Here is a 13,013-nt window from a genome sequence, read left to right on the forward strand (position 1 = left end):
TAAATGATTTATAATAATAACTATTATTATTATTATTATTTACTTATTACATAGATATTTTTATCTAATAATGGATTAGGACTAATTTTATTTACACTGAATTAATCTATTAAAGAGTGAAATACTTTAAAGAGATATTATATTCATTTATAAAAATTAAATATTTAATTTCACTTAAAAATAAAAATATCAAAACAATCATATTAAATATCTATTTAGTATTGTTGTTGTACAAAGATGCCAACGGCAGCTTTCTTTATTGATGACTTTTTCCTATTATAATTTGCAAAACGTGACTACATATGAACTTGACTGTAATGTCTTGTCCTATGATGCGATAACATGAATGCAACATAATTGACAACAAATTTAATTTTGTTAAGGGTTTAAAAGGTAACACAATATTTTTTATTTATATTATTTCTATATTATATATAAATGCATAAAGAATGAATATTGATTTAAAAATTTATATAAATTTAAAATTCTTAATCTTAAAATTCATATAAATTTAAAATTTTTAATCATACTTATATTTAACTTTAATTAAATATAAAATTTTATAAAAAATAATTAATTAAAATAAAAAATTAATAAATAAAAAATAAAAATATTATTAATCTATTTATTATTTATAAAAATATAAAAAAACATATTTATAGTGATAGAAAAATAATTCATCTCCAATAATGCTTATAAAAGACAATAACATGTAACTAATTTATGTAAATTCGTTGTTAATACTATTTAATGACAAAAATATGTATCACTAATAATTTGAACAATTATTACCTTTCAAATATTATCAACAATTATTACCTTTCAAATATTATCGTTGCTATTCTTTTAGTGATAAACAAATTTATTGCTAAATCTTTTATGAGCAATATAATATTTGTCAATAAATATTATTAAAATTTCATAATGATATGCAACAATACGTTTTTATTGGTATTTTAATAAATAATATAAATTATAAAGGGCATTTGACAATGCCAATATTCCCTTTTCATATATGATCAAATTTGAATTTATAATTCATATTTAAATACTATCTAATAATGAGAAGTTAAATATAAGTAGAATTAATAATTTTAAATTTATGTAAACTCAAAAATTAATTTAAATAATATAATTAGAAATAATATAAAAATTTAAGGGCATTTTTTACAATCCAATTGTTCCATAATTCTCTAACACTAATTAACGTATAGATTTTTGTTATTCATAAAAACTCAACTCAACTCAACTCAACTAAGCCTTTATCCCAAAAATTTGGGGTCGGCTATATGGATTCGCTTTTTCCACTCTGAACGATTTTGGGTTAAATTCTCAGAAATGTGTAATGCTTCTAAGTCATGTTGTACTACTCTCCTCCAAGTTAATTTAGGTCTACCCCTTTTTTTCTTTCTATCCTCTAATCTAATGTGCTCTACTTGTCTAACTGGAGCCTCCGTATGTCTACGCTTCACATGACATACTTATATTTAATTTTATAATTATAAATAAATGTTTTGAATTATAAAAAAAAAAACTTAATTAACTAGAACTTAAATACAAATAAAATTATATAAACTCTAAAATTATTTTAAATAATAAAAATATTATTATTATAATAATAAAAATAATAAAGGATATTCTGTGAATCCCAACATGTTTTTTTTATTAATATTTAATTTTGGACTTTTAATATTATAATTTATGATAAAATTAATAATTATGTAAAATAAAATAAAATAAAATTCTTAATTTTAGTTGACTTATATATTAATATAGTCCAAATATATAATTTATTATAAGAAAATAATTACACAATTTATTATATTATATAAATTTTTAATTTCCAACATACTAAACAATGTTAAAGTTTTAATAATATTATATTAGGGGGTTATAAGAAAGTTAAACATAGTTTTTTTTTTAATTAATTTTTTTCCTTTCCTAGTCAAAATAGAATTTTATTTTATTATTAAATAAAAATTTTAATAAAATTTTCATATAAGTGGAATTATTTTTAAAAGCATTTTTAATTCGTTTAATAGATTTTAAGTACAAGTAAAATTATAAGAATTTCAAATTTATATAAATTTTAAAATTAATTTAAATAATAAAAATTTAATATAAATTAATTTTTAATAATTAATTAAATTTAGTTTGTAATTATTATTATAATAAATTATTATATGTATTTTTACCAATGCCATTGCTCTCTCTCTCTTCTCTCTCTCTCTCTCTTACACACACACGCGTGTGTATAAACAGTATTAAGTATAAAACTTGTCAAAAAAAGTTAATTAAAAACCTTTTTCATGAGGAAATAAATTAGCGAATGTAGTAACTCTAACAACAGAACTGAATGAAAACAGTGTATAATCTAATAATTTATTTTTATTATTATTAGATGTCAAAAATATCCTTAATTCTTTAAATAATTTATAATTATTATTATTTACTTATTACACAAATATTTTTAATTTAATAAATCAAGACTAATTATATTTATATTAAATCATTTTATTAAGAGGTGAAATGCACTATCATATTTATTTACACAACTTAAATACTTATCAAATCATTCATATTAAATATCCATTTACAATTATTATTGTTGTTGTACAAGATGCCAACGGCGGCTATCTTTATTGATGTCTTTTGCCTATTACAATTTACAAAACGTGACTACATATGAACTTGGCTGTAATGTCTTGTCCTACGAACTTGATGTAGTTTTAATTTTTAGTTTCTCTCTGATTTTAATTTTGACTGTAAATTTATTTTAATATTTATTACTCATTAAAAATAATAAATATTTAAAATTAAATTAAAATTCTCAAAAATTAAAAAATTGACTATAACAACAAGAAGTTGAAAAAAATTTTAAAAGGGGAAGGGAAGAGTATTAAAATTTCTAAAAATACCATTCATTATTTTTATTATTTACTAAAGTACAAAAAAAAAGTTTTATAAAAAATTATTAATTCTAAAATTCTTATTGCAATAAGATAAAGTTAAGCAATAAAATATATATTTTTTACTTCGCAATCTCTATTTTAAATGGACTATAATAATTTTATTTAAAAATTGAAACTATTTTGAAAATAACTTTTAGTAAATAATAAATTTTAATTTGTAAAATCAAAATATTCATATTTTCATACTATACTTATGGTACTTTATTTATAATATTTTAATCACTAAAGTAATATACATGAAAAATTCTATTTCATGTGTTTTATTTATAATATTTCAATTGATTAAAGTAATATAACTTATTAATTTTATTTTTTTATAATTGTTTAATCAACTTTAATTAGAAGTAAAATACAGTCATACTAATGAATAACTAAATTTAATTGGCTATTAAAAATAATATATAATGATAATATTATATTATATAAAAAATTAAAAGAAAATTATATAAAAAATTTTTAAATCACAAGTAAATTAATATGTAACACATGTGAAGATAAAAACTAGTGTATAATAGAACAATGTAATGAGAGTTTACAGAATTCAATTGAATTTTTACACAATTATATTTAATTTTTTATATTTTTTTAAAAAATAATTTTTTTAATTAAAAAAATTAAATTCTTTCATTCCAAATATGAGAATTAACTAAAAAAAATCAATTGAATTTAGTTCTTGTAAAATTTTAGTTTCCAAACAAGAGGTTAAATTGCAATATTCATTAGAAAAAAAATTCCCAAAATCATAAAGAAAGATAATACAAAACTTTCAGAAGAAATAACACAAATCTCTTTCACGAAGAAATGAAATCAAATGAATTGTGCAGATTTGACAACAAGACTAAATTGTAGCAATATGCGTTCATCTCTTTCCTCCCCTACTTTTGTAATTTATCTATCCATAGATACCAAAAAAATTAAATTATTTACGATTATATATTATATAGTTCAAGATTCCAATCGTTGCTTTCTTTTTTAATACTTTTTTTCTATTATAATCTACAAAAATTGACTGTATATGACATGAGAATTAATTTTATATTATTTAATTAATTACATATTTTGCTTTTTGTTGCATAGTTGAATAAGTCATATATAATAAATAGTTTAATTTTCAACGAAATGTCATGAATTTTTTTTTATTTACTTTGAAGTGATTTGCTATTTATTTCAGCTTTAGAGATTCAAGAATATTATTTGGACATCAACTGTATAATACTACACTACAATATATATTGAAGGTAAGCAATAGCTTTCGATCTATGTAAGTTTGTTGGAATTTTTATTTTATTTAATTTAAATTTATTTACCATAACATATATGAATTTCATACTGTGTGCTATGAATTAATGTCTCAGCGATGCCGGGCATAATATTGCATGGGACGACTAGTTACAGTGTCATTTAAGGTTGAATAGGAAGGAAAATTTTTATCTAGATCGAATTTATTATAAATTTAAGATATAAATAAGTGAGATTCACGTATTTAATAGATAAGTTTTATCACATATTTTATATTTTAATTTTATGATGAATGATAAAAAAAAAAAAAAAAAAAAAACTGTAAAATTAGAACTAAAGCCAAAGAGGGTTGCTTTCTTTGAAAAGCATAAGGAGAGAAAGAGGTGAGGAACGTAGAACTAAGGAAAGTGTGATTCACCTGTAAGCACGCGTCAGAGAATTGACACATAACATGCATTGGACTGGGTCTATTAAAGTGGTTTACTGATATGGATTTAATTGGATAGTGTCATATTAAGTGCTTTATTATTATTATTATTATTATTATAAAAAATGGCCAAAGAATTGATCTATAGTTGTTTGTGGAACTGAAACACTATTGGAGAGAAGTAAACACATTGTTGAACTGTTGTTGAAAAAATAATTTTTTAAAAAAAATTTTATAACTATTTGATTTCATATAAAATATAATTATTTTGATATCGAAAATAAAATAATTTCACATAAATTTATTACTTGTTTTATTAGATTTTCGCAAAATATATTATTTTTTCATAAATTAGTTAATTATGGAAATTTTATTAACTTAATAAAAAGAAAAATAAAATTTCCTCAAATAAAAAATCACATGTAATATTGTTTTAAAAAATCAAAGATTTGAATTATGAATGGTAAATTTTGTTAAAAAATTATAAGAACACGTTTAAGTTTATTAAATATTATTTATTAGATTCTTAAAAACTATTATATGTATTTTTTTATATGAAGAAACTTTATTTCTTTTAAAATTAATAAAATTTTCATAATTAACTATTTTACTTAAAAAATAATTATCCTACAAAAATTTTATGAGATAAGCTATAACTTTATGTGAAATTTTCTTATTTTCTGTAACAAAATAATTATACTATTTATGGAATCAAGTAATCATAGAAAGCACTATTTTTTAAATATTAAATCTTTATAATTAAAATATATCAAATTTAACTTTAAATTAATTTTTAATACTTTCTGATTAATATATTTAAAAAGTTATTTTTCTCGATATTAGCTCTAACAATAATGTTAAACAGACATTATATATTTTGCAGCCAAGGGATAGATGTCTCTATATAAGGCCTCTAATTTCCAAGCATTTGGAACAAGATACAAGCAGCTAAGTTACATGCTATACTTCTCCTTCCTTTCCTCCTGGCGAAAAATGGAAATGCAACCTCATTTACACCCAAACACTGACCAAACCAAAATTCGCTCAGTGTTCCCTCCTCCTGTGTGGGATTCTTACAGCTTTACTTCTTTTTCTTTGCTGGACTCAGTAAGTAACTCTTTGTCTTGTGGTGCTTTGTTTCCTCTATTTTTTTTGTGCTTTAAAAAAAAAAGCTTATGAATTGAGGTTCCGTTTATTTTACAAAAAATATTATCATGGAAAATATTTTCACGCTCAGAAAATAGATAAATGAAAAATATTTTTAATTAAAGGAAAATTAAGCTATTTTTTAAAAAAAAAATATATTTTTTCTTTTTAAATTTGAAAGTCATTTTTTGTACTTTGACAATCTTATTAAAATGTGGAAACACTTATATATGTATAATATAAACATATATAATAGTTTAATACTGCAACCAAATAATGAAAAATATTTTTATGGAAAACATTTTCTTGAAAAACAATTTATATGAAAAATATATTTTATATATAAATTATTTTATGTAAAATTAAGCCTTAGATTACCTATATTATCTAATTCATTTTTTAAGCCTCAAACTTACATTAATATCTAATTCATTTTTTTAAGCCTCAAACTTACATGAATTTTTAAGAAATTCCCAAACTACTTTCACAGGAATATGAATCGTGGACTAGACGGGTGGAAACGCTCAAAGAAAAGGTCAAAGACATGTTAATGGCTGATGCAAGTAATCCGATCAAGAAAATTGAATTGATTAACTTATTATGCCGTCTTGGTTTATCATATCATTTTGAGAGGGAAATTGAAGAACAATTAATTCATATTTTTAACTGGGTTCCTCAACTCTTTGATGAAAATGATTATGATCTCTACACTACAGCTCTCCTTTTTCAAGTCTTGAGACAACACGGATTCAAAATGACTTGTGGTAAGTGCCTCATCAAAGATATAATAATAATAATAATAATAATAATTTCATTTAAAAAATAAAAATATCAAATATATGTCTTTTCCCATTAAAATATATATGATGTGAAGGATTATTATGAAATAGATGTGTTCAAGAAATTCAAGGACAGCAATGGAGAGTTCAAGAAGAGCATCATCAAAGATGTGAGAGGCATTCTCAGCTTGTATGAAGCAAGTTTTATGAGTGTGCATGGAGAAGATATTCTCGATGAAGCTCTTGAATTTACAAGGTCACAACTGGAGTCATTGGCTATGCAATCAAAACCCCATTATTCTGAACGTATAAAGAATGCTCTGATCCTTCCGTTTCACAAGGGAGTACCCAGAGTAGAGGCATGGCAATACATCTGTTTCTATGAAAAAGAAGAATCTCCAAATGAATTCCTACTCGAATTTGCAAAATTAGATTTCAATCGAGTGCAATTATTGCAGAGAGAGGAGCTCAAGGTGATGGCAAGGTAAACTTTGGTTTGAGAGATAATAAGGGCACTGTATAAATGATATATTTTCTATATAAATATTTCTTACCTAGACGCAGTTTAGACGTATGATATAATGAGACCCATTTATTAAATACCTAGGTCTTATGTGTCACGTGTAAATAATTTTTTATAATTATACATCAATTTTTTTAGGTGGTGGAAAGACTTAAATCTTGCAGAGAAACTTCCCTATGCAAGAGACAGACTTGTGGAAATCTATTTCTGGGCGTGTTCCATTCAGTTTGAGCCTCATCTTGCTCTTTCAAGGATGATGATGGCCAAGTATTTGAAAATGATATCACTAGCTGATGACACATGCGATGCATATGCTACAATGAAGGAAGTCAATGCCTTCACAGATGCTATCGAGAGGTTTGCTATCCTTTACTTTTTTGTTTTTCTTATAAGCTGTAATTTTATTAATAATTAAAAAATCAGCAACAATTTAGTCAGTAGGCTGCCCTCGTATACTCCGACCTAAGATCTAACATGCTAAGTGAAAAACATTTGCAGAGACATTTAAAATACCAAAAAGGAATCAACTCAGTTGGCAAGTGAGTTTGCTCCTCAACTTGTTACCATGATCCAAATCTTGGAGCCAAATCATAAAAGAAGTTAACTAAATACCTTTATTGCCCATAATTTTAGCATGGATGATTTGCCCTTTGGGGAAAAATTTACGGTACATCACGTATTCAAGGCACAAGTGTGTGGGTCCACCTAAATTATGAAATACAATCATTGTATATTCAATAATTTTGCTAATCATTAATTATAATGGATTTTATGTGGATCATAACATAATCAATGGTTAAAATCTATCTATTATATATATAGTCATTGTATGAAATAATTTATTCTAATTTACAGAAAAACTTAGCTAGATTTAATCTATCATGAATAAAATTTTAAAATAATAGTTATATGTATAATGATTTTATTATATGTGGGTCTCAATTATTTAATATATGGATCCCATATATTAAAGCTCGCCGTAATACTAAAGATGTGAGAAAACAAATAATACTAATTGTGATTTTAATAATACAAATTACAGTTTAGTTATTACTGTAAAAAATAAATAATCATTTTACTATTATGTCCATGAAGAAATTGGATGTCTAAATAGTTTTATATATATAAGCAGGTGCAGTATTGATGCTACTGACGAACTGCCAGATTACATGAAAGTTTTCTACAAGGAATTACTGAATCTTTTTGAGGAAACAGAGAATATTGCGAGTAAGGAAGGAAGATCCTACTGTGCCTATTACGTAAAAGAAGAAGTAAGATTTGTCTAGATTCTTGATATATTCTTAATCAATTAATTTTTTCTTTGGTTGGCTTATGGCTGCTGGTATTAATTAATTTACTTTTGATAATGCAAATTAATTCATCAGTTTAAAAACTTGTTGAGATCCTATCGCATGGAGGCACAGTGGTTTAATGAAGGGTATGTGCCAACATTTGATGTGTATTTGCAAAATGGTTCTGAGTCAAGCAGCTATGGCTTAATTGTAGCAGCAGGCTTTATAGGAATGGAAAAGATTGCAGGGATCAAGGAATATCAGTGGCTTCAAAGTAACCCAAAAATTGTCAAAGCTCTCAAGGTACTTGGGCGTCTTGAGAACGACATAGTATCCCACCAGGTATACACAAACACATAGATCAAAATTCCAATTTCGTTCTTTTCCATTTTGAATTGAAAAAAAAAAAAAAGCCAAAAAAGGTTATCGCCTATTAAATGATTTCATAGCCTCTGGTTTAACCCAACCCATAAGGGGATCTACAACAGATTGAGCTCCAAAGTGTTGAGAGTACGAATAACCCTTAGTTGATTCACCCAAAGGCATAAACGGAGAAAATTTGTAGTCTCAATGCTGCAGTGGGGTGTCGAATCAGGGTTGGATGTGTCCAATTTCATTTTATGCTTAAGAAATTTAATCACTTTTAACTCAACTGCATGAAAATATAGGCCGAGCAAAAGAGAGGAGACTCTGCTTCATCGGTAGAGTGCTACATGAAAGAACATGATGTTTTAGAAAAGAAGGCTGTGGAAGAGATTCTTAAAATTTGCGCAAATGCATGGAAGGACATCAACGAAGAATGCATGAAGCCAACTGCTCTGCCAAGTCCTATTCTCCAATTGTTGGTTAACCTTGCTCGAATAACAGAGGTTTGTTACAGATTTGACGACTCCTACACCAACTCATCAAGTGTGCAAGATAAAATTACAGCATTGTTTCTGGAGCCACTTCCTTTGCAAGACCAAGTTAATATATAATACGATGAGTTTCGTATATATGTCTTTCCCCTGCTTGGCTTGGATTGTCCCTGTGCCGGAAAGGCAAGAATAAATAGTGTGGTTTGCTTTGCTATATATCAGTTGTTGTAAAATAAAACAAATGATCGAGAGGCCAAACACTCTGAGTCATCTCTCTCTGCATCTTAATTATGAATAATTAAGGTGCTATGCTTTGTAATTTGATAATGTGTGCAATTTTATGTTTCTTAAAAAAAAAAAAAATTATTATGTGAATAGATGATATATGTATGTATATATATACACACTGTGCCTATATGAATTTTTATTATATCGCTTTATCATTGTCTAAAAATTTATTTGTATTCTGCCATATGATGCTTGTGCTTCTTTTCAAGAATTTCTTTTTTAGTATGATGTTTTCAAGAATCTTAACCAAATCTAAGCTAATATTGAGAAAAATAGCTTAGAAAGTATTAAAAAATGATTTAAAGTTAAATTTAATATATTTTATTATAAAAATTTAATATTTAAAAAATTATTTTTTTTTAACAACAACTCGAACAATAATGCTAAACATCACTTCTCTACTTCTCTCCAATGGTGTTTCAGTTTCACAAACAATCACAGATTAATTCTCTTATGGCTTTTTCATAAGCAAAGATAATAATAATAATAATAATAATAATAATAATAATAATAATAATAATAATAATAATAATAATAATAAAGTTAGGAAAAACTTAATATAACACTATCCAATTAAACCCAGATTACTAGATCACTTTAATACACCTAATCTAGGACAATGCTTCTTGCTTGCCAATTCTTTGACGTGCGCTTACATTGTCACCTGTAGCTAGGCCATCCAATTATTATACCTAATATCACTGAGACATTAATTCATAGCTAATAGCATTAGCCATGAATATGAAATTCATATATTTATGGTTAGTGGTCTGCATTTTCGGTTTATAATTTATTTAGGAATCGAAATTGAATTGAAATTTTGATATGATTTTGATTTGGTTCTTTGTTATTTTGGTTTCAGTTCGATTTTTCGTTGTTTCAGTTCTGGTTCAGTATGACTCTCATTCCTTCAGTTCTAGTTTGATTTGAGATGGTTCTAATTCAATTATCGATTCTTAAAATAATTTTATGTAATTATTTTCATAAAAAATAATACTTGAATTAATATTTAAGTTTTAAAGTGGATTATTAATATAAAATATATTATATAATATATATTTTAGTATTTTTAAATTATATAATCTTTAGCTATAATGTACATGTATAATTTAGGATTAAGCATATTAAATAATATATTAGTACAATTATATTAGATAATATAACTTTTAGCTTTTTATTAATTATATTATATTTAATTATAAGATACGAATTTAATTATGAATTAAGTATATATACAGTATAATAGTACACTTATAATTAAGAATTATAAGGTAATTTAATATATTTATAATTAAAATTATTAAGAAAAGATAGAGAAATGAAATTTAATATTATGTTGTATTTATTCTATAATTATGCATACATATGTAAATATACATAATTATATTGAAAGTATTATTTTTTAATGCATCTAAAAGAATAAAAAAAAACAAATGTATAAATTCGATTCTCGAGTTGGTATACGGGTCTAGTTCGATTTTAGTATGGTTCCTATTTGATTCTTAATAAAGAACCATAATCGAATCAAAGCATCAAAATAAGTAATTTTGGATTAGTGTTGCTCTTGTTCGTTTTGTATGGTTCTTTGTTTCAGCCTGGGACCCAGAGAACCATGCACAACCCTAATTATGACAAATAAATTTAAATTAAATAAAAAAAAGACCCACCAAACTTACATAGAATTGAAAGCTGTTGTCACAACCCAGGGATGGGGTTGAGACGTGCTCGTTCAACCAGCTACGCACTGGAGTGGACATCTTGTCTCACATTCGAAATGGGAAGGAAAGATTTGGGCCATATATGTGGGAGCCTTTCTCACCTAGTTAGCGCGCTTTTGGGAATGAAACTTCCCAAGGGACAAATTCATGAGGCCCATGGGCCAAAGCGGACAACACTAACTGGAGATGGATCAGGCTATTACAATTTGGTATCAGAACTGGACTCCTTCTAGTACGGTGTGTGGTGCGAGGACGCACCAGGCGGAAGCTAGTGGGCTTGTCACGACCCAGGGATGGGGGTTGGGATGTGCTCGTTCAACCAGCTACGCACTAGAGTGGACTTCGTGTCCCACATCCAAAACAGGAAGGAAAAATTTGGGCCATATATGTGGGAGCCTTCCTCACCTGGTTAGCACACTTTTGGGAATGAAACCTCCCAAGGGACAAATTCGTGAGGCCCATGGGCCAAAGTAGACAATACTAACTGGAGATGGATCGAGCTGGTACAACTGTTACTCACCTTCAATATATATTGTAGTGTAGTATTAAATAGTTGACCTCCAAATAATGTTCTTGAGCCTCTAAAGCCGAAATAAATAGCAAATCTCTTAAAATAAATAAAAAAAAATTAATGAGATTTCCTTGAAAATTTAACTAATTATTGTATATGACTTATTCAACTATGCAACAAATTGCAATACGTAATTAATTAAATAATATAAAATTAAATCTCAAGTTCATATACAGTCAAGTTTTGTAGAAAGCAGCGATTGTCTCACACACACACAGAGGCATATGCATATATATATATATATATATATATATATATATATATATATATATATATATAATTTAAAGAATTAAGGGTATTTTGGATATCAATAGATAGATAAATTACATAAATAGGAGGAGGGGAGAGTCGAACTTGAGTCTTCTAAGTTCAATATAATATGCACCTACCATTATATTATGCACACTATTGCTATTTAGTTCTGTTGTCAAATCCACCAAAATTCATTTGATTTTATTTCTTCATGAGAGGTTTGTGTTATTTCTTCTGAAATGTTTTGTGTTATCTTTCTTTTTGATATTTTTGAGGTTATTATAGCTATTAAGTGGAGCATATTTTTCTAATGAATTGCAAATTTAACCTCCTATTTGAAAACTAGAATTTTACAAAACTAAATTCATTTGATTTCTTTTTTTTAGTCAATTATCATATTTTCAACGAAAGAATTCACTTCTTTTCAATTTCAAAAAAATTCATTTTCAAAAGAAAAAGAGATGAAGCATGATTGTGTGAGAGTTAAATTGAATTCTGTAAACTCTATTTGCATTGATTTATACATAAAATAAGGGAGTATATGTAGTGCTAAACTCTATTTAGCAGCCTTTTCACATACAAAATGGAAGTTGATTTCAACGCGGCTGGAGGGGGATTGGAAAATTGAATTTGCTGTCAAGTATGTCGCACCCATGTCTCACACCATAGGACAAGACATTATGGTCAAGTTTCGTAAATTATAATAGAGAAAAGACATTAAAAAAGAAAGCAGCGATATTGACATCTTGAACATATATATATATTACCATTGAATTTAGTCATGTTGTTAAATCTGTCACAATTCATGTGATTTATTTCTTCATGAGAGAGGTTGGTGTTATGTCTTCTGAAAAGTTCTGTGTTATCTTTTCCTATGATGATTTTGAGGCTATAAATAGCTATCCAGTGGAGCGCATTTTTTCTAACGAATTACAATTTTAGATTATTT

General features: G+C 25.8%; 1 protein-coding gene across 1 annotated transcript; it reads left to right on the plus strand.

The window, feature by feature from the left end:
* Positions 1 to 5,548: 5,548 nt before the first annotated feature.
* Positions 5,549 to 9,614, plus strand: LOC131175455 (probable terpene synthase 6). Its single transcript, XM_058139821.1, has 7 exons — positions 5,549 to 5,745; positions 6,275 to 6,548; positions 6,675 to 7,047; positions 7,225 to 7,443; positions 8,219 to 8,357; positions 8,472 to 8,720; positions 9,047 to 9,614. The coding sequence occupies exons 1-7, from the start codon at positions 5,596 to 5,598 to the stop codon at positions 9,353 to 9,355; spliced, it is 1,713 nt and encodes a 570-aa protein (XP_057995804.1). The 5' UTR covers positions 5,549 to 5,595; the 3' UTR covers positions 9,356 to 9,614.
* Positions 9,615 to 13,013: the final 3,399 nt, after the last annotated feature.

Source organism: Hevea brasiliensis, chromosome 17, assembly GCF_030052815.1.
Source record: "Hevea brasiliensis isolate MT/VB/25A 57/8 chromosome 17, ASM3005281v1, whole genome shotgun sequence".
Classification (NCBI taxonomy): Eukaryota; Viridiplantae; Streptophyta; class Magnoliopsida; order Malpighiales; family Euphorbiaceae; genus Hevea; species Hevea brasiliensis.